Raw genomic sequence first — 23396 nt, forward strand, 5'->3', positions numbered from 1 at the left:
ATAAAGAAGCCACTACATCCTTCTTCAGAGCCTGACCCAACCATGAGAAGATGGACAGTCTGTCCATGAGGAGCACCTGTCTAGCTGCATCAGCTTCTAAGCCCAAATTGGGTGAGAAACACCACTTATCTTCCTTCCTTGCAGCCTCATTGAAGTTTCACCCCACAGAAAATCTTCTAAAAAGTCCTCCAGTGCCAAGTCAAAGTCTGATTGTAAATCCAGACACTCACCAGTGCTGTCTGAGGCAGCACTGTTGACTCTGGCTTCAGTGGGGCCATCAAGAATGCCTTCATCGTTACCAGACTGATCCCTGACTGCAGTGCCATTGGGTCCAGGACCTGTGGCATTGGCAACAGAACACTTGCTTCTGATTTCAGTGCCGTCGGTACTCCAGGCCTACAACAGAGTGAGAGAGCTGCCAAGGTAAAGAGAAGTTTGGCTGCAGGGGGAGGAGGCCAAGGGATTATAACTATTAGAAAGACACCAAATCCCGAAGAAAAGTAACTGACAGGGAAAAAACAAAAAATACACCTAACAGTATACCCCAAACTTAAACTATATTTAAAAAAAAAAAAGCCACAAGAGTAAAAGAAATGCAGGCAGAAAACCAGCAGCAGGGTGGGAGCTACATATATGTGTTGCTCTCAATGTAATAAACTGATTATCTGGCTTGTGTGCAGGGGGCATATGTATGTGTGAGGTGTTAGCAACCCATGACTTTGAGACAGCGTTTGGGCTCTTGAGACCAGGGTGACTGAACTGGAGGAGCAAAGGGAAACAGAGAGGTACATAGAGGAGACTTTTAGGACATAGAGTGGTCCCGCCTCCTGTCCAACTGTCCCTGTGCTGCTAAGGAGGATGAAAGTCTGGGGAGGGAGAGCATCAAGCTGGAGTGGAGGGAAACAATCCCATAGTTGGGATCCACTTTCCAGATGATGTCATAATATTCTCTTGCACTGAGGATATCCCTCCAGGGGCAGGGACTCCAGTTATTAGGAAGAGGCAGACAAAGTAGTGGGGGATTTGATTATTAGAAATATAGATAGTTGGGTTTTTGATGACCTGGAGATCTGCATGGTGAATTGCCTGCTGGGTGCAGAGGTAGTGGATCTCATGAGACATCTAGGTAGTCTTATAGGCTGTGCTGGGGAGGAGCCAGTAGTCATGGTACATGTAGGTTATCAGTGACACAGGGAAAGGTAGGAGTGAGCTCCTGGAAGCCAAATTTAGGCTGCTAGGTAAGTGATTAAAGTCCAGGACCTTCATGATAGCACTCTCTGAAACGCTTCCATGCACAAGCCTAGTAAGACAGGCAGAACTGCAAGAGTCAAATGCCTGGATGAGATGATGGTGTAGCAAGGAGGGAGTTAGGTTTATTAGGAACTGGGGAACCTTTTGGGGAAGAAGTAGCCTATACAGGAAGGATGGGCTTCACCTTAACCAAAATGGAACCAGAGTGCTGACACTTAATTAAGATTATAGAAGATTTTTTAAAGGGTTGAGGGAGAGCCAACAGCTGCAGAGGAGCACACAGTTTGGGAGGAGACATCCCTTAGGGATGAATTTATGAAAGAGGGAACTCTTATATCCTAATATAAAGGATAGGCAAGAAATTGGCAAAGGTAGGAGCTAGTGAGGAACAGTCAAATGCAAAGAGACTAATTAAAATATAATACATGAAGGCAAGCAACTAAATACTGCCAAAATGTACAAGTGCTTATATACAAATGCTAGAAGTATAAACACACAGATGGTTGAACTAGAGTGCCTGGCATTAAATGAAGATATTCATATAATAGGCCTATCAGAAACTTGAGGGTAATCAATGGGATATGGTAATACCAGGGTACAATATATAGGAATGACAGAGCAGGTTGGTGTGGTGTGGGAGTGGCAATATATGTTTTTTTTAAAAGTAGAGTCAAATAAAGTTAAAATCTTAAAGGAATCAAACTGTACCTAAGAGTATCTATGGATAGAAAGTCCATACGTGAATAATTAGAGTATAATAGTAGAAATACACTACCGACAACATGACCAGGATGATGACAGTGATCGTGAAATGCAAAGGAGGGTAGAGAGGTTAAAAATCAGAAAACACAATAATGATGAGTGATTTCAGCTGTTCTCATATTGACTGGGTAAATGTCACCTCAGGGCATGATGCAGAGATAAAATCTGTAGACACCATAAATGACTGCTTCTTGGAGCAGCTAGTCTTGGAACCCACAAGGAGAGAGGCAAGTCTTGATTTAGTCCTAAGTGGAGCATAGGATCTGGTCTAAGAGGTAATTATAGTTGAACTACTTGGTAATAGTGACCATAATGTAATTAAATTTAGAATCATTGTAGGGAGGAAAATACCAATACAACCCACCACAGTAATACTTAACTTTGAAAAGGAACTACACAAGAATGAGGATGCTAGTTATGCAGAAGTTAAAAAGTCACAAGGGTAAAATGGCTTCAAGCAGCTCGAGACCACTTAAAAACACCACAATAAACATTCAGAATAAATGTCTACTCCAAATAAAAAAAGACAGAAGGAGGACCAAAAGAATGCCACCATGGCTAGACAGCAGAATAAAAGAGATGGTTAGAGGCAAAAAGACAGTCTTTAAAAATTGGAACTAAAATCGTAATGAGATGAATAGGAAGGATCACAAACTCTGACAAGTAAAATGTCAAAGTATAATAAAGCAGACCAAGAAAGAATTTGAGAAGCAACTTGCTAAAGATGGAAAAACTAACAGTAATTTTGTTTAAAGTACATCAGAAGCAGGAAGCCGGCAGTGGAACCAGTAGATGACAAAGCTGTAAAGGAGGATTCCGGGAAGACACTGCCCTTGCACAAAAGCTAAATGAATTTTTGCACTGGTCTTCAATTCAGAGGTTATGGGGGAGATACCCACATCAGAGCTATTTTTTTGGGCAACAAATCTGAAGTACTGTCCCAAATTGATCTCTGTCAGTAGAAGAGGTTTTAGAACAGATTGATAAACTAAACAATAAGAAGTCACCAGGACCATATGATATTCACCTTAGTGTTCTGAAAAAACTCAAATATGAAATTGCAGTACTACTAACTATAGTATCAGGTTTCAGAGTAGCAGCCGTGTTAGTCTGTATTCGCAAAAAGAAAAGGAGTACTTGTGGCACCTTAGAGACTAGCAAATTTATTTGAGCATAAGCTTTCGTGAGCTACGAAAGCTTATGCTCAAATAAATTTTAGTCTCTAAGGTACCACAAGTACTCTCTTTTCTTTTAACTATAGTATGTAACCTATCACTGAAATAATGTACTTGATTACCTGCTGCATGTGAAGTCCTCTGGTCTTTGTCAGTTCAGTGAGAGTCCATCTAGCATGCATCTCTGCAGAACACCTTCCAGTGGATGGATTTTCTATCTTTTCACAGCCTGTCATTTCCAGATTTTAAAAGGGATTTCTTAGCATGTACCATCTTGTGTCTGATCCATTACCTTCATGAGACCTGAATTTAATGCTGTCTTGCTTGTTGGTTCCCTCTTTGAACCTTTGATAACATCTCTGAAAACCATGTTCTTGATGGCTGTTAGCTCTACAAGGAGAAACTCAGAGCTGCAGGCACTTTTAGCAGACCCTCCTTTCACAGTTTTCTTCAAAGACGAGGTCTCTTAGGCCGCACTCCAAGTTTGTGCCTAAGGTGGTATCAGCATTCCACCTCAACCAGAGTATTATCTCCCACTATGTCATTGTTCCTAGGCCAAAGAAAAGCTTCATATCTTAGATGTTTGGAGGGCTCTGGCATTTTACCTCAACCACAAAAAATCTTTCAAATCCTCTGCTGGACTCTTTGAAGTCTCTGCTGAAAGGATCAAAAAGGGAACCTGTTCCAGCTAAGTGTATTTTATACTGGATTTTTGACTATATCAAGCTTTGCTATGATCTTGCTAAAGTCCATACTCCACCATAATAGTGGCCCACTCCACTAGGACTCATTCCACTTTCAGTCTTTTTTGAGCAACATTCTAACATTTGTTAGTCTCTAAGGTGCCACAAGTCCTCCTTTTCTTTATTCCTGTAGTGGACATGTGCAAAGCAGCAACATGCTCATCTGTACATAGCTTCTCTAGATACAATATTATTACTCAAGCTTCCTGGGATGATTCCTGCTTTGGCAAATCAGTCTCTCTTCAGATAATGCAAAATCCCACCACTTATAAGAAAACTGCTGGTGTGTCACCCACAGTGAAATGTATATGTGCACAATCACTCAAAGGAGAAAAAACTGTGTTTTAGAACAATGAAAAAGAACAGTAAGCCTGCTATGATGATTTCTCAGAGGAAGACCACATTTTAACATACATGTAATCTGATTATTCTATAGAACATTCCTTTTTTATTTTTAAAAATCATTTAAACATCAGTCAGTAAGAGAAGATTATTAAAACCAGAGCTGTTTAAAAATCTATATATAGAGAGACGAAACACATACTATAACCTAAATAACAAGAATTACAACCATGATAAAAAAGTAGCTTGGAGTCCAGAAAAACCACTAATGCCAAAATCCTGGCACCATTGAAATCAATGGCAAAACTCTCATTGACTTCAGTGGGGCCAGATTTTCACCCCTGGGATTTTATAAATAGACCAAACAGTTCACTAGGCACATAAAAACAAGATAGAAAAAAAAAAAAACACCTAATACTTTTTCCAACTAAGTTAAAATGCAGTTGTATGTTATACAACAATAGACTTAAAAAAAAATCAAATTGTACTTTAATTAAATTAAATAACACATGTCCAATAAGTATCACCCATTGATAGAGAATTTTAATTTAAGGGAAATATTATTTCCTTTCTCTAGTATAATTGTAGTTGTTTATATCGAATTACCAGGAAATTAATATAAAACTAAACTTTTTGAAACTACAAGTGATGTTCATGTAGTTTCATGAACTACATGATACTGATCAGTATCAAGCTCACTAGTATCTTTACAGGCCAGCTGTGAAGAAAGGAAAGCCTTGTCTTCATCAAAAGTGTAAAATAAGTACATTTTATAAGTACATAAAATTTGAAAGGACATGAGGCAGAAACCTAAAGACAGAACTTGAGCTGAGAGAAACAATAATTAATTCTGTCAACCAGCATAGATTTTTGAAACATGCTGGAAAATGCATTGTTTTTATTTTGCTAGAAAAGATTACTTCTATTTCCTGACCTGATTTATGAGCCTTACACAATCAATAGCTGATCAAAAAGGGTACAATCAGCACATACTTTTGCAAAAAGAAGAGATGAAGAACTGCTGTTAGAGATTAAACAGTTTAAGTATGGAATGGAGAAGATTAAAATCACAAATGGAGGTTAAAAGTATTGACATAGATTTGTACAAATGGTTGAGGTTTTTTAAATGACACCAGAATTAGGTAGTTTTAACTCTGACCCCATACTCCGTACAAGGAAGGTGTCAGGGATAGAGCAGCTTTTTACAGTTTCATTTTTATGAGGTAGCTTGATGTTACATTTACAAAACAGAAATTAATATTACTTTTCATTGACAAACTTATTTTAGAATTTCCAAACTTCTGCATGTTTAAATTTTTAACTAAAATATTTGTTGTACATCTTTTATTTTTAAGAGAATAATTTAGCAATTTTCACTTCAGTTTGGAATAATATACGTGTGTGTCTGTGTGTGTGTGTGTGTGTGTGTGTGTGTGTGCACGCTTTCCAGAATTTTAATGTTAAATAATGATTCTGAGGCTATTGTGTAGAAATAGCAGATAGATGAGACACTATTGTTAGTGATTTTAGTGACAAGAAAAATGCCACTCAAGCAGAAAAAATACGTATTTCCAATGTTCCTGTCAAGATTCCCTCCCCACTCTGGAGTACAGATGTGGGGACCCGTATGAACAATCCCCTGAGCTTATTTCTACCAGTTTAGGTTAAAAATTCCCCAAGGCACAAATCCCTTTTGTCCTTGGACAGTATGCTCCACCACCAAATGATTTAAACATTCAGGGAGGGCCACTTGGAGCCCTATCTCCCCCAAAATATCCCCCCCAAGCCCTTACACTCCCTCTCCTAGGGAGACTTGAGAATAATATCGTAACCAATTGGTTACAAAGTGAGCACAGATCAACTCCCCCTGGGTCTTAGGACACTGAAAATCAATCAGGTTCTTAAAAGAAGAATTTTATTTAAAGAAAAGTTAAAAGAATCACCTCTGTAAAATCAGGATGGAAGATAACTTTACAGGGTAACAAAAGATTCACAAACAAAGAGGAACTCCCTCTAGGCTTAGTTCAAAGTTACAAAAAACCAGGAAAAAACCTCCCTCTACCAAAGGGAAAATTCACAAGCTAAAACAAAAGATAATCTAACACGCCTTGCCTGGCTTTACTTACTATTTTTGTAATATTAGAGGCTGGTTCAGGATTGGTTAGAGGAGATGGATTTCGGCCTGGCCTCTCTCAGTCCCAGGAGAGAGAACACCCAACAAAAAGCACAAACAAAGCCTCCCCCTCCCCAGATTTGAAAGTATCTTCTTTCCCCATTGGTCCTTTTGGTCAGGTGCCAACCAGGTTATTTGAGCTTCTTAACCCCTTACAGGTAAGGACAAATTCTAGGCTACCCTTAGCTGTATGGTTATGACAGTTCCCATGGGTTGACACCAGTTAAATCCCAGGCCAGATGTCTTAGTAATTCATGAATCAAAAGCACATCTCTCTACACATCAGTCAGGTCTTGCAACTAGGAAAATGTTCTGTAGCTCAACTCCTCTTGGGCCTTGTGCTCGTTATCCACTGAGAGGAAGACAAGCTTACTGCAGGACACCTAGCTAAATGGCAACCAGTGTACTAGCAATAGAGTTTTGATCTGCTGTAAAATAATTTTATCTTTAAAAGAAATAAAATTCTTATAAATCTGAAGTACAAGAATATACTATCATTAAGGCTCCGTGTTTGTCACAGAGGTCACGGAAGTCACAGATACCGTGACTTCTGCAGCAGCCTGTGCAGCTGGCCCGGGAGCTGCCTGAGCCACTCGGGCAGCCTCTGAGGCAGTCTTAGGCCCTTTCCGCCCTCCCTTCTCTCTCCCCAGCAACAGGAGTTCGGGTGTGGGGGGGCTCTGGGCTGTGGATTGGGTGCGGGCAGTGCTTACCTGCGGGGGAGAGGGGGCTCACTAGAAGGGCAACAGGAACTCCCCTCCCTCAGCTCCTAACTCCAGTGTTGCCTTGGCCCGCGGGCACCGCCCACGCAATTCCCATTGTCCGCAGTTCCTAACCAATGGGAGCTGCAGAACCGGGGCTTGGGGCGAATTGAAGACAGCACATGGAGCTAGGAGGTGTAGGTCGCTGCTTCCCAGGAGCCGGCTAGGGAACATGCCCCAACACTCCCACCCACCCACACACACACCACCCACGGCATCCACCAAGCACCCATGGTGATACCCTGCTCCCGGGCCATGCCCACTCCCCCAGCACCCACAGCGCCCCCTGGGCTGCAACCTCCCCACCCCAAACACTTGCACCGCCCCCAGTTTTAATCATGGGTATATAGTACAAGTCATAGATAGCTCATGGCCGTGAATTTTTGTTTACGGCCTGTGACTTGTCCATGACTTTTACTAAAAATACCCATGACTAAAACGTAGCCTTAACTATTATGCATAACTTTATTTGTATTTTGTATGCATTCTTTGATTATGGTAATAGACCTGATCTGTCAAAGAGAAATTACATGTGTGTATGTGTTATTTACATAGAGGAAGAGAGATAAATGAAAAGGACAACTTTTGGATAGAAGGAAGCTTGGAAACTCATTTAGGTCAATCATTTCTTTAAATCATATCATACTGACATTATGCTAACTTTTGTGTGTGTTGCAGTGTTGCTGCAGTGGAGCTGATAATTGCTGTAAATGAACAAAATCACCTTCTAGTGTCTAAATGTTAATAGCACAGCAGGAAAAACACTGCTACCGTTGCAATTTTTTCACCATTAACTCACACAGAGAGCTTGATGACTGTAAAGGAGTTTCTTTGCTTATTGTTCCCAGCTCTGTCCTGCTGTCAGTAAAAAGATTTGTGTATTAAAAAGAGATGAAGAAAAGTACTGTTCCTGCCTCTATGCAAGAGCGTTTTATGCATTTGCATTTTTAAAGAGTTCCCCTTATGAAAAAATATTGGCGCGTGAGAGTGATAAGAGAAGGGTTATCTCATTAGTATAGTAAAACTCCCACTGACGATTAGGGTGTTAGAATGCATAAGGACATCAGAATAGATCTAAATGCACATTTTAAACACACATCTTTCTGGGCTGCTTTGCTGTAATTTTGGCTTACTTATCACTGAGACCTGTAGTAAAAGGTGGAAAATGTACTCCTTGTATGTTTTTGAGATTTCATAAATGTTTAGAAAAAAGATTACAAATTTGGTTTTGCAGTCCTTAATCCAGGCAAAACTCTCCATTAATTTCAATAAGAGTTTTATTTGATAAAATTTGCAGATTAGGGGCCTGTGTATGATAAATTCTGTTTCTATGTTAGCATTGTGTAAACTCATGTATTGAACATTTAACAACAATTGTTAAAAAGAACAAATATTTTTCTTGAAGAGTTTAGAGCCCATGTCCCTGAAGTAAATTCTGTTCTGCTACTCCTGTACAATTCCTGTTGAACTCGGTGTATGCCACTGAAGTCATTGGAGCTTGCATGCATGTATCTGACAACAGAATTTGACTCTGTCTCTTTCAGAGCCCTGATCCTGTTTTAGGATTTTTTTTCTGTCACCCATCACTTTATCAGAGAATTTCCCTGTTTGAGAAAGCAGGTGCTTAAAGTTAAGCATGTGCTGCTGTATGATGTTTTCCCAAATCAGGACTAGAGAGCCCTGTTTTCCTCTTCTGCTTTCTTTTAATGATGCTTTCTGCAAGGATCATTAATCACAGAAAAAATAATTTCTTGCAGATAGAGATTTTGTGGATTAATGGCAACTACTTATCCAGCTCTAGACATATTTAACACTGACAAATTGGAAATTTTATGTCTGATTACATTTTAATAAATTGTAAATTGAGTGATTTTTCATAATTTTAGTTGTCATAATTCTTGAACTAGTTTTAACTGAGTGATGATGCATATGTAATGTTTTAGATGGTGCTTATTTTACATTTCAGTTGAAATGAGGGCTTCAGTGCTAATAGATTTTACATATTTATTTAGATGCATTAAGAATAACAGAGGCCTGTTACAGTAGGAATATTTAGATGTCACTTCTATACGCAGTTACATAGACATTAATCTTAGGAAACTAGTCTGTGTTCTATTTGTATAAATGAATGGCCTTAATAAATTCCCAAGTAGAGATACCACCTAGTGGTAAAAAATGCAGGTGTTTCTCATTCACACAGTGCGTGTTGAAAACTCAGCGTTAAAAGGAGTGCGTGTAGTTGAAGCCATGTTGGTCCCAGGATACTAGAAAGACAAAGTAGGTGAGGTAATATCATTTATTGAACCAAATTTTGTTAGTGAGAAAGCCAGACTTTCAAGTCACATGGAGCTATTCTTCAGGTCTGCAAATGTTACCCGTACAAAATTCTCTATTACACACACTCTAGGACACCCACCCTTACCTAGTTCCTTGGGCTCAAGGCGTAACCCAGTTGATTTAGGCACCCCCACCCTTTCCCAGTTCCTAGAGCTCCAGGCGAAAGGCATCTAACTTTATTCCTCCATGGACTCTGGGCTCTACTCCTCTGTGGGATCCAGGTAAACACCCATTCCCTGTGGACTCAGGGCTTAATCTTTTGGGGATTTACGGGTGAAGGAGCCTTACACAGTAATATCCTACTTAATCTCTATTTATTAACAATCACCAAAACAGAATGCACATGCTAAGCACACAATGCTCACCACTCCCGATAAGGCAGATGCACTTTTCCTGCTGGCCAGTCAGGATCAGGTAATCTTGAGGTCTGGCACCTCTGATCTTGGGGCTGTGTTCTGGAGTTGGTTCCAAAGAACTTCCTTTTGGACCTCAGTTTATATAGTAAAACTTGAGTCTTGCTTAGCTGTACCTTAACCAATCGTTTTACTAAAATATTACTAAACAATTTTTTAACCAATCCTAACATACTGTAAAACAATAATTTAACGAATCATACACCACCACCCTAATTGATTTATACCTAGCAAAATTAATTCTGTAACAGACAGAAACAATCAAAGAACCAGACAGAGACCATCCAGATAAACAATAGAGAAGTGGGGACCACAAAGATAAAACAATAAAGAAGTGGGAATTTCACAATCACTACTAGTGATTTCTTGCCAGACAGAATGCTATCAAACTAAGTTTTCTTTAACCATCTTAAGATTTGTTTCTTTCTCTTGTAATGGTGGGTGCTAATTCACCTTCTTAAGATCACCTTCTTAACAGCCGATATTACATTGTTTTAATGCAGGGATTCTCAAACGGGGGATCGGGACCTCTCAGGGGGTTGTGAAATTATTACATGGGGGGTCGCGAGCTGTCAGCCTCCATCCCAAACCCTGCTTTGCCTCCAGCATTTATAATGGTGTTAAATGTATTTAAAAGTGTTTTTAATTTATAAGCGGGGTCGCACTCAGAGGTTTGATATGTGAAAGGGGTCACCAGTACAAAAGTTTGAGTACCACTGTTTTAATGTAATTTTAGATGGAATATGAGGATGTGACTTTTTGCTGCTTAGCTAATGGCTGCTGCTGTCCTAATATGGCTGCAAACAAAAGCCTTAGGCCTTACAATATGGCTACAGGAAAAGGCCTTATCCTTACAGGAAAGGAATTCCAAGCATCACAGCTAAATGCAGGGTGGAACAGATTGTTTAGCATAAGTAGTTAGCACATATTGTAATTGTCATAAATATAAAGGGAAGGATAACCACCTTTCTGTATACAGTGCTATAAAATCCCTCCTGGCCAGAGGCAATATCCTGTTACCTATAAAGGGTTAAGACGCTCCGCTAATCTGGCTGGCACCTGACCTAAAGGACCAATAAAAGGAACAAGATGCTTTCAAATCTGAGGTGAGGGGGAGAGGGAAAGCTTTTGTTTGTGCTCTTTGTTTACATGTTTGTTCTCTCTTGGGACTGAGAGAGGCCAGACAGAAATCCATCTTCTCCAACCCATCCTAATCCAAGTCTCCAACATTGCAACCAGTATAGGTAAACCAGGCAAGGTGGATTAGTTTATCTTTTTGTTTTATGTGAATTTTCCCTGTGTTAAGAGGGCGGTTTATTCCTGTTTTCTGTAACTTTACGGTTTTGCCCAGAGGGAGATCCTCTGTGTTTTGAATCTGAATACCCTGTAAAGTATTTTCCATCCTGATTTTACAGAGGTGATTCTTTTACCTTTTATTTAATTAAAATTCTTCTTTTAAGAACCTGATCGATTTTTCATTGTTCTTAAGATCCAAGGGTTTGGGTCTGTGTTCACCTATACAAAATGGTGAGGATTATTATCAAGCCTTTTCCTGGAAATGGGGTGTAGGGCTTGGGGGGGATATTTTGGGGAAAGATGTCTCCAAGTGGTCTCTTTCCCTGTTCTTTGTTTAAAACGCTTGGTGGGGCAGTATACTGTTCAAGGACAAGGCAAAGTTTGTACTTTGGGGAAGTTTTTAACCAAAAGCAAGTAAGAATAAGCTTGGGGGGTCTTTCATGCAGGTCCCCACATCTGCACCCTAGAGTTCAGAGTGGGGAAGGAACCTTGACAATAATGTAAGGGATCATTCAAGGTGAAGTGACCGGTTAACACCCCTGTAGTCACAGGACAAAAAGAGGGGTTTAGTTGGGTTACAGATTGTTTTAATAAGCTATAAATCCAATGTGTCTGTTCAGTCTGTGATTTTTATTGTCTAATAGAGTTATGAATTTAAGCTCCCACGCTGATCTTTTGAATGTGTAGTGCAGGTTTTCTTTGAGGATGCGGATTGATATAGAGTGATAGCTTTGTGAAAAGTGTTCACCCACAGGTGATAGGATGTATTTGTCTTTTATATTTTCTGGTGAGAGTTAATTTGAGAGCATAGTGATTGGTTTTACATAGTTGTTATTGGGGCACTTAGTGCACTGGATGAGATATACTACATGTTGTGACAGGCATGTGTAGGATCCACAGATCTTGAAGGATGTGTTGTGGGGGTTGTTGATCATTGTAGCAGTGAAGATATGTCTGCAGGTTTTGCATCTGTTGTTCCTGCAGGATCTGGTGCTGCTTTGAGTTGGTTTGTCCTGGTCTGTGAATCCCTACATTGGAATTCTCCCATAACTTTGCATTAAAATTCCAGTTAGTTACTCTTAATATATGTCATACACATTTATTTTTATCATCATATTAATACATCATTTAAAAAAATAAAGTATAATTAATAAATGCAAACACGGTTCAAACAGCCTACACTGCAGAAAAATGTTGACTGTGGAGATAAATATATTTATTAATGGTGAGAAACATCCAATTTTGTCCTAATATAACTAATGCTAAATTTAGCAGGCACTTAAATTGAGTGTTCTTTGTTAGCAAAGTGAGATCTTACAAATGTGCATTTTCAAATGTCTGTTTGGAATGTGTCCATTACCAGATGTCATAGGCATAATTAAATATGTAATTTCTGTCACACAGTTCATCCCAGCCTTGTTACATTACTTTCTGAAAGTGGAATTGTTGTCTTTTTCTTCCATTTCATTGTCACATTTTGGAACATTTTGTTCCCACCTTTATTAGGGGAAGCCTTGCTCAAAGAGACAATCGTGTCTTGACTCTTAAAAGTAGCAAATCTCAGGTTCATCCAAGTCTCTGGTGGTAGGGAGTTCCATAGTCCATGAGCTCCTCTTTTAAGTCCTCTTGGCCAGAAAGCTGTATGCCGCTCGGTTTAGGACCTAGAAACTGCCATATTGAATTAAGCCAATGGTCCCTCTGGGTTAGCGTCCAGTCTCTAACAGTGTCCAGTATCAACTCCTTCAGAGGAAGGTCCAGGAAACTTAATAACGAGCAATTACGGAATAATTGCCCTTGGGAGAAGTGAATTCCTTTTCTCATGTGGTTAGTGGTTTACTTGTGCCCTGAAGCATTAGGGTTTAAGTGCTATAAACATTTTTTATGTAATATAATCCATCCGATATGCATGTTTACAGGGAAATTTTCTAGTTTCTTTTTTCAAAGTTGTGATGCACATCGCAATATGGTCTCTAAAATTACTGTGTAAAATACACACAGGTACCGTTGTTGCCTAACATACCTTGTTTTTCTCTCTTATAATAAATAAATCCGTAATCCCATTAAAAATGGGAAACTGTTCCACAACTTGGATGGGGGAAAGTAGCTTCTTTCTACTGCACTACATTACTTTGGGGGATTTATTTGTTTGTAGTTTTTTTGTATGTTTGTTTATAATATGTGATCAAGGGATTGTAGCTTTGATGAGCCATAACACTATGTAAATGTTAAGACTAATACTTATTAATACCTATAGTTATGAATACAGTCGTGTAACTACAACTATGCTAATAAACTATGTAGCTTTGTTGTTGCATTCATGATCTTGGTTAGTGTTTATGCAGTAGCTTTTGCCATGACTAGCAAATTTCCATATAGATGACAATAACATTTAGCATTTACTATATAGCATTTTTCATCCCTAGATCTCGAAGTATGTTATGAAAGAAGTTATTTAGTATTAGTTTTGCAGATGGGAAAGATGAGATGCAGTGGACTTATGTTAACTGCCCACAGTTACACAGCTGGTCAGCAGTAGAACTAAGAACAAATGCAATTTTCCTGACTCCCAATCCTGTGTTCTATTGAATGGACCTCTTGCCTCCCAGTCCCCTTTGTGTCACAAGATAACCTTGTGGTGTCAAGACCAGCTCTATATGGTTATTTTCCTAGGTGCAAGTTCTAGTAACATGTGAATCTATTTAAAAATCTTTGCCTAGTGACTTTTTTTAAAAAGCAGAGTTGTTCAGTACATTAGTATATGAAACTAATTTTCAGTTGATTTTCATAGTTGAACTGGATCATCTACCAGTGTAATTTCCATAATGACTTTTAATGTTACTTATTAAGCCAACAGTGACTGAGGTGTGCAGACCATTTATTTTTAATTTTTGCATTTATAGATACTTCTTTCATAGTGGCAATCCAGAGCATCCAGGAGATATTCTACTAAATACTACAGTGGAGGTTCTGCCTTTTAAGGTATGAATACATTAATATCTTTCCTTTCTATATTAGGGTAAAAGCAAAACTCCTACTTTCTAATGACATCATTGGGTTGGGAAAATTATGGGTGTCTCTTTTATTGGAATTGAAAACCTCTTATCTCATCACATTTATTCCTCTTTACTTTAAACAGACCTTGTTTACAAAGAGCAGACTTTCATTCAGAATAAACCTTGGTAAAAGAAAGATAGGTAATCTGGAGGAGAACAGTCTTTACTCATCTACTTTTGTTTAGCTGTTGTTTTGTTTTGTTTTAAGAATTGGATTTTGGAGGAATTGGCTTCACTCCGCTTCCTCATTTGTCATCCACTGAGTGTCCAGCCTTAAAGATCCTGCATAAATCCAGCTAAGAAGATATTTTGGCATCTTAATTGTCAAGTTAATAGAACAGTGTGTGAAACGTTCTGTTCCTTCTACACAACCAACCTGGATTTTACCTCAAGATGGCAATGCGGTGAAGAAAGACAATTCCAGTCTTTAACCACTGTACCGAAAGGAAAATCTTTAGTCTTTTTCACCACAAAAATTTCTATTCCAATAGCAAAGACATTACTCTTTTCAGACTGACTGAAATAACCCTCTTTTTGAAGTAATCTAAAGTATTTGTGTCTGATCTCATTGCAATTGATGCACATCTGATGCAGATATTTTCATCTAGAAGAACCCTGACCATTGTGTCTGGAAAATAAACATATGATGATTCAAAGTGATATCAGAGCAGTAATCTTGCTAGTATTCCATTCTCCCCTACTTTATTCCCACTGCCTCCCCCACACAAATCCTACCTTAACTCATGAGAAATTACTTCACAGTTTTAATCAAAACAAGACCTTCTTTCCTCTCCCCACTTCCTTGTGTTGTGAGAGGCCAAACTTATTGATGTTCATATGTATATTACAAGAGAGAAATTATAAAAAAAGAAATAACTGCTCAAAATGCAAAAATTTTTTGGAAAGCTGCATAATTTCACAATGGAAATATCTTTAGCCAAATTCAGAACTGGCATAAAGAGGCGTTAAATGGAGTTGTACCCCAATTAGGCCTGAATTTGGCTCATCATATTTACATTCTACTGAGTAGAGTTAATTTGATTTAAGTTCAGTAGTTTACTGTGGAGGTCAGCTGGAAAAGATAGGAAACATTTCAGACAGGTAAAGAGTGTTGTATCTTGATATCCCTTTCTCCTGGTGTTTTTGATTCTTATTGGTTCGTCAAGAAAATATTTCTTTTAAAAAATCAATATATTTATCATGTATACAATGCTAAACATTATTACAATTATTAATTTTAATACAGTTTACGTTTCATCATGCTATTTTGACATGTCTAAATAAAGCCCAAAGATGTATAGAAAGACAATTAGAAGCCTTTAAATGGGGTTAAAATATGTTGCCAACTCTTGTGATTTTTATCATGAGTCTTGCCATATTTGTTGATTTTCTTAAATCCTTAGTTTCTCAAGTCAAGCGATTACATGAAGGTATTAGCTTTTTTAAAGGAAAACAAAAAATAAAGTAATTTTTAGCCCTTCTGATTGCAGAGAAAACTTTGAAAAGTTTGAAAGCTATATATCTTGAATTTAGCAAAGCTTTTGATACAGTTTCCCACAGTATTCTTGCCAGCAAGGTAAAAAAGTATGGATTGGATGAATGGATTATAAGATGGATAGAAAGCTGGCTAGATGGTTGGGCTCAACGGGTAGCAATCAACGGCTCAATGTCTAGTTGGCAGCCAGTATCAAGCAGAGTGCCCCAGGGGTCTGTCCTGGGGCCTGTTTTGTTCATCATCTTCATTAATGATCTGGATGATGGGATGGATTGCACCCTCAGCAGGTTTGCGGATGACACTAAACTGGGGAAAGAGGTAGATACGCTGGAGGGTAGGGATAAGATCCAGAGTGACCTAGACAAATTGGAGGATTGGGCCAAAAGAAATTTGATGAGGTTCAACAAGGACAAGAGCAGAGTCCAGCACTTAGGGCAGAAGAATCCCATGCACTGCTACAGGCTGGGAACCGACTGGCTAAGCAGCAGTTCTGCAGAAAAGGACCTGGGGATTACAGTGGACGAGAAGCTGGCTGAGTCAACAATGTGCCCTTGTTGCAAGAAGGCTAATGGCATATTAGGCTACATTAGTAGGAACATTGCCAGCAGATTGAGTGAAGTGATTATTCCCCTCTATTTGGCACTGGTGAGGCCACATCTGGAGTATTGCATCCAGTTTTGGGCCCCCCACTACAGAAAGGATTTGGACAAATTGGAGAGAGTCCAGCAGAGGGCAACAAAAATGATTAGGGGGATGGGGCACATGATTTATGAGGAGAGGCTGAGGGAACTGGGGTTTATTTAGTCTGCAGAAGAAAAGAGTGAGGTGGGATTTGATAGCAGCCTTCAACTACCTGAAGGGGGGTTCCAAAGAGGATGGAGCTAGGTTGTTCCGAGTAGGGGCAGATGACAGAACAAGGAGCAGTGGTCTCAAGTTGCAGTGCGGAAGGTCTAGGTTGGATATTAGGAAAAACTATTTCACTAGGTGGGTGGTGAAGCACTGGAATGGGTTGCCTAGGGAGGTGGTGGAATCTCCATCATTAGAGGTTTTTAAGGCCTGGCTTGACAAAGCCCTGGCTGGGATGATTTAGTTGGGGTTGGTCTTGCTTTGAGCAGGAGGTTGGACTAGATGACCACCTGAGGTTTCTTCCAACCCTAATCTTCTATGATTCTATGACCTGAGGACTTGTCTACATATGGATATTCAGAAAAATTAATCCAAATTAACTAAAGGTGTGAATTTGAAGGAGATTAGCTAAACCACATTCACTTCCAAAGTGAATTAAACTAAACCCAATTAAGGTCACTTTAATTCTGAATAACAGCGTCCACACAGTGATTTAATGTGCTTTAATCAAACCACTTCAAATTCACACCTTTAGATAATTTAGATTAATTTTCCTGGATGTCCACATGTAAGATAGCTGTTGGTATCCCATAAAGGCTCATAATATAAAAGGCAAAAAAAGAACTCAACATATATTTGAACTCATTATTTTTCAGATAAACTCATAATTATTGAGGCCTGACATATGATGTTTGAAAACCTGAGTTTGGCAATACTGTAACTCTAAGACAACAGTTTATTGACACAACTGCTCTATTCAGAAATCCTCAGTACAAGGAAGGAAAGATCGTCCATAAACCGAATATATATTCCCTACTTCTCCTTGTGCCTTTTCTAGAGACATTGTGTATTGAAGAATCACAAATATTGTATTTTTCACATGGATCAGATGGCTCTTAATCTCAAATATTTTTTGTTCTTGCCAAGGCAGGGTCAGTTTTGTCAATCATTGGATAGGGACTGGTTCCCCATTCAAAAAAAAACTGCAATTCAATCTGCCTTCTGGGAGCAGAAACAAGCTGTTTCCAGAGTTCCTGCTTCCCAAAAAGAGAGAGCATAGGAAAAAGCCTACTTAAATTGCCAGTTTGGTTCTGAATATCATGCTCTTTTTTGCCCATCATGTTTAATGATAAAGCTTTCAGGTTTTGTTTCTCAGGGCTTAGGCTAGGCTTGCTCAAAAGCATGCATCAACAGCCTCACCCACAAGAGCTCAAGATATAGTGGCAAAACCCAAGTAGTAGCCTGGAACAAAGGGATCCTGAGATCATCTCCCCTTCAGCCTTGCCTGAGGGAGTTTTGCATCTTCTATACCCAGGAGCATCCTTTGCTCTCCTGCTCTGGCTGCTAGCTATAACTACCAGCTCCTAGTGCTGGCCACCAGTAGGAACAGCTCCCCCTGCTATCAGCGCAGTGCCACAGCATGAAGCATAGACCCTACCAGCACTGAGGTAACAGCACTACAATGGCTGCTGACCCTGCAGGAAGCAGACCCAGCTCAGGTGGCCCCAAGGATTTCCAGCTCTGGTTTGACTCCAGCAGGGCTGAGTCCAAATTCAGTGGCTGATGCTGGATAGAAACTTCAAGCTGAGTTCCACAAAATCTTTCAAATCCCAGAATACCTACAGGATGGATTGGCTCTAGGTCTTAAAACAACACACTCCAAAAACCACTTTCAGCCATCTTTTTAGTAATAGCAGAAGCAAACCTTAATGGATTTCTTCTCATCCACCTATCAAGCATTTTTGATTAATCACCAGGAATTCCCCAGAGTAGAGCCTTTGGATTTAGACCTTGGATGAAATTACTAGACTGTTGTTCACATTCCTTTCTTCAGTTTCATTTTTCTATCTCTTTATTAAAGTGAGCTTACTGGTGTCCATTCCCTTTGTACATGGAGGCATTGTGCCTTTTCTAGAGACATTGTGTATTGAAGAATCACAAATATTGTATTTTTCACATGGATCAGATGGCTCTTAATCTCAAATATTTTTTTACCAAAAGTAAATTAGGGATTTCACAGATCCCAGGAGATAGTCCTCCCATCATTCTCTACAAAGCTTACGCATCAAAAAGAAAAGCTCCAGCAAATATTTTATGTCCACTAAGCTGTTAAGATCAACCTGGCAAGAATGTAAATGTATAGAAAAGTCATCCAGCAACAAGAGCCAAAAAAGGGCATCTAAAGCATTAATTGCTAGATCTCTGAAATATTGCATTAAAGAAACCTATGAAGCAGGCTTACAGGAAAGATAAAGTTCTTCAGGCAAGGACATTATTTACTTCCTGGGCTGGTAAATTGTTTGTGTTGAATAAAGGCATTGGTAGGGCAGCAACAGTCACCTAATTAAGCATTCACCAGGGGCTAGGAGTTGGACACGGGCCTTGACAGATACTGCCTTAGCAGGAGGGTATTGCGTACTGTGATACCTAATAATCTCTTAAAGTATCATTGCTTCAGTAGTCTTGCTTGTGGCCTACCCTTGCTTGGGGCTTTCCCACTATGGGAATGGTGAGCCTGGATAAGAATGAGAAAGTTGATAACTGCTGATAGTTCTCTGAGTATCCGGGCACTATGTTCTGACCCACCTGTTAATTGGAAGTAAGTAAAAGTTGTTTGACGATGGATTGTTCTGCAGATAGACTTACTCAGTGGAAGTTGATTGTTAATTATTGTTCTAGTGTTACAAACTGAGTTGTTTCAGAGTAGCAGCTGTGTTAGTCTGTATTCGCAAAAAGAAAAGGAGTACTTGTGGCACCTTAGAGACTAACAAATTTATTAGAGCATAAGCTTTCGTGAGCTACAGCTCACTTCATCGGATGCATTTGGTGGAAAAAACAGAGGAGAGATTTATATACACACACACAGAAAACATGAAACAATGGGTTTATCATACACACTGTAAGGAGAGTGATCACTTAAGATAAGCCATCACCAGCAGCAGGGGGGGGAAAGGAGGAAAACCTTTCATGGTGACAAGCAAGGTAGGCTAATTCCAGCAGTTAACAAGAATATCAGAGGAACAGTGGGGGGTGGGGTGGGAGGGAGAAATACCATGGGGAAATAGTTTTACTTTGTGTAATGACTCATCCATTCCCAGTCTCTATTCAAGCCTAAGTTAATTGTATCCAGTTTGCAAATTAATTCCAATTCAGCAGTCTCTCGTTGGAGTCTGTTTTTGAAGCTTTTTTGTTGAAGTATAGCCACTCTTAGGTCTGTGATCGAGTGACCAGAGAGATTGAAGTGTTCTCCAACTGGTTTTTGAATGTTATAATTCTTGACGTCTGATTTGTGTCCATTCATTCTTTTACGTAGAGACTGTCCAGTTTGGCCAATGTACATGGCAGAGGGGCATTGCTGGCACATGATGGTATATATCACATTGGTAGATGCGCAGGTGAACGAGCCTCTGATAGTGTGGCTGATGTGATTAGGCCCTATGATGGTATCCCCTGAATAGATATGTGGACAGAGTTGGCAACGGGCTTTGTTGCAAGGATAGGTTCCTGGGTTAGTGGTTCTGTTGTGTGGTGTGTGGTTGCTGGTGAGTATTTGCTTCAGATTGGGGGGCTGTCTGTAAGCAAGGACTGGTCTGTCTCCCAAGATCTGTGAGAGTGATGGCTCGTCCTTCAGGATAGGTTGTAGATCCTTGATGATGCGTTGGAGAGGTTTTAGTTGGGGGCTGAAGGTGATGGCTAATGGCGTTCTGTTGTTTTCTTTGTTGGGCCTGTCCTGTAGTAGGTGACTTCTGGGTACTCTTCTGGCTCTGTCAATCTGTTTCTTTACTTCAGCAGGTGGGTATTGTAGTTGTAGGAATGCATGATAGAGATCTTGTAGGTGTTTGTCTCTGTCTGAGGGGTTGGAGCAAATGCGGTTATATCGTAGCGCTTGGCTGTAGACAATGGATCGAGTGGTATGATCTGGATGAAAGCTAGAGGCATGTAGGTAGGAATAGCGGTCAGTAGGTTTCCGATATAGGGTGGTGGTTATGTGACCATCGCTTATTAGCACCGTAGTGTCCAGGAAGTGGATCTCTTGTGTGGACTGGTCCAGGCTGAGGTTGATGGTGGGATGGAAATTGTTGAAATCATGGAATTCCTCAAGAGCTTCTTTTCCATGGGTCCAGATGATGAAGATGTCATCAATGTAGCGCAAGTAGAGTAGGGGCATTAGGGGACGAGAGCTGAGGAAGCGTTGTTCTAAGTCAGCCATAAAAATGTTGGCATACTGTGGGGCCATGCGGGTACCCATCGCAGTGCCGCTGATTTGAAGGTATACATTGTCACCAAATGTGAAATAGTTATGGGTCAGGACAAAGTCACAAAGTTCAGCCACCAGGTTAGCCGTGACAGTATCGGGGATACTGTTCCTGACGGCTCGTAGTCCATCTTTGTGTGGAATGTTGGTGTAGAGGGCTTCTACATCCATAGTGGCTAGGATGGTGTTTTTAGGAAGATCACCGATAAATTGTAGTTTCCTCAGGAAGTCAGTGGTGTCTCGAAGATAGCTGGGAGTGCTGGTAACGAAGGGCCTGAGGAGGGAGTCTACATAGCCAGACAATCCTGCTGTCAGGGTGCCAATGCCTGAGATGATGGGGCGTCCAGGATTTCCAGGTTTATGGATCTTGGGTAGCAGATAGAATACCCCAGGTCGGGGCTCCAGGGGTGTGTCTGTGCGGATTTGTTCTTGTGCTTTTTCAGGGAGTTTCTTGAGCAAATGCTGTAGTTTCTTTTGGTAACTCTCAGTGGGATCAGAGGGTAATGGCTTGTAGAAAGTGGTGTTGGAGAGCTGCCTAGTAGCCTCTTGTTCATACTCCGACCTATTCATGATGACGACAGCACCTCCTTTGTCAGCCTTTTTGATTATGATGTCAGAGTTGTTTCTGAGGCTGTGGATGGCACTGTGTTCTGCATGGCTGAGGTTATGGGGTAAGCGATGCTGCTTTTCCACAATTTCAGCTCGTGCACGTCGGCGGAAGCAGTCTATGTAGAAATCCAGGCTGCTGTTTCGACCTTCAGGAGGAGTCCACCCAGAATCCTTCTTTTTGTAGTGTTGGCAGGAAGGTCTCTGTGGGTTAATATGTTGGTCAGAGGTGTGTTGGAAATATTCCTTGAGTCTGAGACGTCGAAAATAGGATTCTAGGTCACCACATGTTCGTGGGGGTGGAGGGGCAAAAGGAGAGGCCCCGAGATAGGACAGATTTTTCTGCTGGGCTAAGAGTATAGTTGGATAGATTAACAATATTGCTGGGTGGGTTACGGGAACCATTGTTGTGGCCCCTTGTGGCATATAGTAGTTTAGCTTTGGAAGCATTCTCAGTTTGTAGAAAAAGCAGCCAGCCCCAATGTGGTGGGTGATAGGTTTCTGATCCTGCCGCCTCAAACTACAGATGAGAACAAAAAACAACTATAGGAATATAAGCCTGAATACTCAAAAGAGAAATCAGCAAGTATCCAATTTCTTTCTGAATACAGCAGGCAGATTAGCTAGACCTATTTTAAGATTAAAGTGTGCTGTATGGTTTCATGAGTGTCCTTTGCGTGGGGAAGAGGTTTTTTAATCTTTCTCTCCCCAAATCAGCCATGGAGCAGGCTTTACCCCCGAGTGTCTTTTCTGGTGTGTGTGCCAGTATCTGCAATATCCTTGTCCTTTCAGCATATGAGTTCTTATGAGTGGTACTTTTCTTTTCTACCCTGAAGCCAAATACAGTCAGTTCTGGAACAGTTTTTTTGTTTTTTGTTTTTGTTTTTGTTTTGTTTTTGTTTTGTTTTGTTTTGTTTTGTTTTAAGAAAAGTCTATGCTATAAATAACATCTGTTTGCTCATAGAAATTGTAGGCTGGTTCAAAGTTTTTAGGAAACTGTTCTAAATAGAGAACAAGGGCACCCACATTTTGCTCTAGCTTGCAAATTTATTAGATGCATGCAAAATAAGTGCTCTCATTTTGTTTTGTGCCTGTTTTATTTTAGAATGAAGACTTGGTATTAAGCAAAGAAACCAAAGACAAACGCTTAGAGGATGGTTATTTCAGGATAGGTAATACTCTGCGCCATAGAACAGCAATGTTCGTTCTTTTACAAACCTAGAAATAAAATTTGTTTTATTACTATATCAATTAGTAAAATGTTATTTTTTTAAAGCCTTTATATGGTCCTGATCATTCTCATTGCGTAACTGACCTTGTAAATGTTACTTGCCCTTTTCAGGTTGATTTAATGAACGAAGTCCTGATATGATTCTTAGCTGTAGTGGGAAAAAAAGGATTTTATTCATCACTTTTTAAAGTATTCTAATTAGTTTTTAATTCATTTTTATTTTGGTCTATTAATAGCCTTTACAACATCATATTTATTCATCCTGATATAATCGAAGTTTCTACCTGTAGGAATACCAATATCTGTACATGATTAATGTAGTTTGAATATATTTAAGTCAAAATTTAAAAGTTGGTTGCCTAAAATTTGACCTCTGAATCCACATTTAGTTTCCTAACCAAAAGTGGCCTGATTTTCAGAGGTGTTGAACCACCACAGATACACTGAATTTAAGCTTTTTTATTCCTTATTAGTGCCTCTGCTGCTTAGTCTGTGTGCTGAGGCTATATGTACTGCAATATTTGCCAATAAAAAACTGAAGCTTATGGCAAAGAGCTCTGAGCATTATGGAAGATTTTTGGATAGTGGTTTAAGGTTCCATCTTCCTACTATTAGACTTAAGCAAAAAAAATAAACCCTCAAAAACTTATTTATGGTGAA

At 39.7% G+C, this 23396-nt stretch overlaps 1 protein-coding gene across 7 annotated transcripts in view; it reads left to right on the forward strand.

The window, feature by feature from the left end:
- MGAT4A (alpha-1,3-mannosyl-glycoprotein 4-beta-N-acetylglucosaminyltransferase A) overlaps positions 1–23396 on the forward strand; it is a 146307-nt gene that overhangs the window by 117090 nt on the left and 5821 nt on the right. For 6 of the 7 annotated variants that reach the window (XM_038411892.2, XM_038411920.2, XM_043519152.1 and 3 more), the window contains 2 exons: positions 14151–14229; positions 22611–22677. In XM_038411892.2, coding sequence (XP_038267820.1) covers positions 14151–14229; positions 22611–22677 — 146 coding nt within the window. Of the gene's footprint in view, positions 1–14150; positions 14251–22610; positions 22678–23396 lie in introns of all 7 variants that reach the window. The other variant, XM_043519339.1, reaches the window with a different exon arrangement.

Source organism: Dermochelys coriacea, chromosome 1 (genome assembly GCF_009764565.3).
Source record: "Dermochelys coriacea isolate rDerCor1 chromosome 1, rDerCor1.pri.v4, whole genome shotgun sequence".
Taxonomy (NCBI): Eukaryota; Metazoa; Chordata; order Testudines; family Dermochelyidae; genus Dermochelys; species Dermochelys coriacea.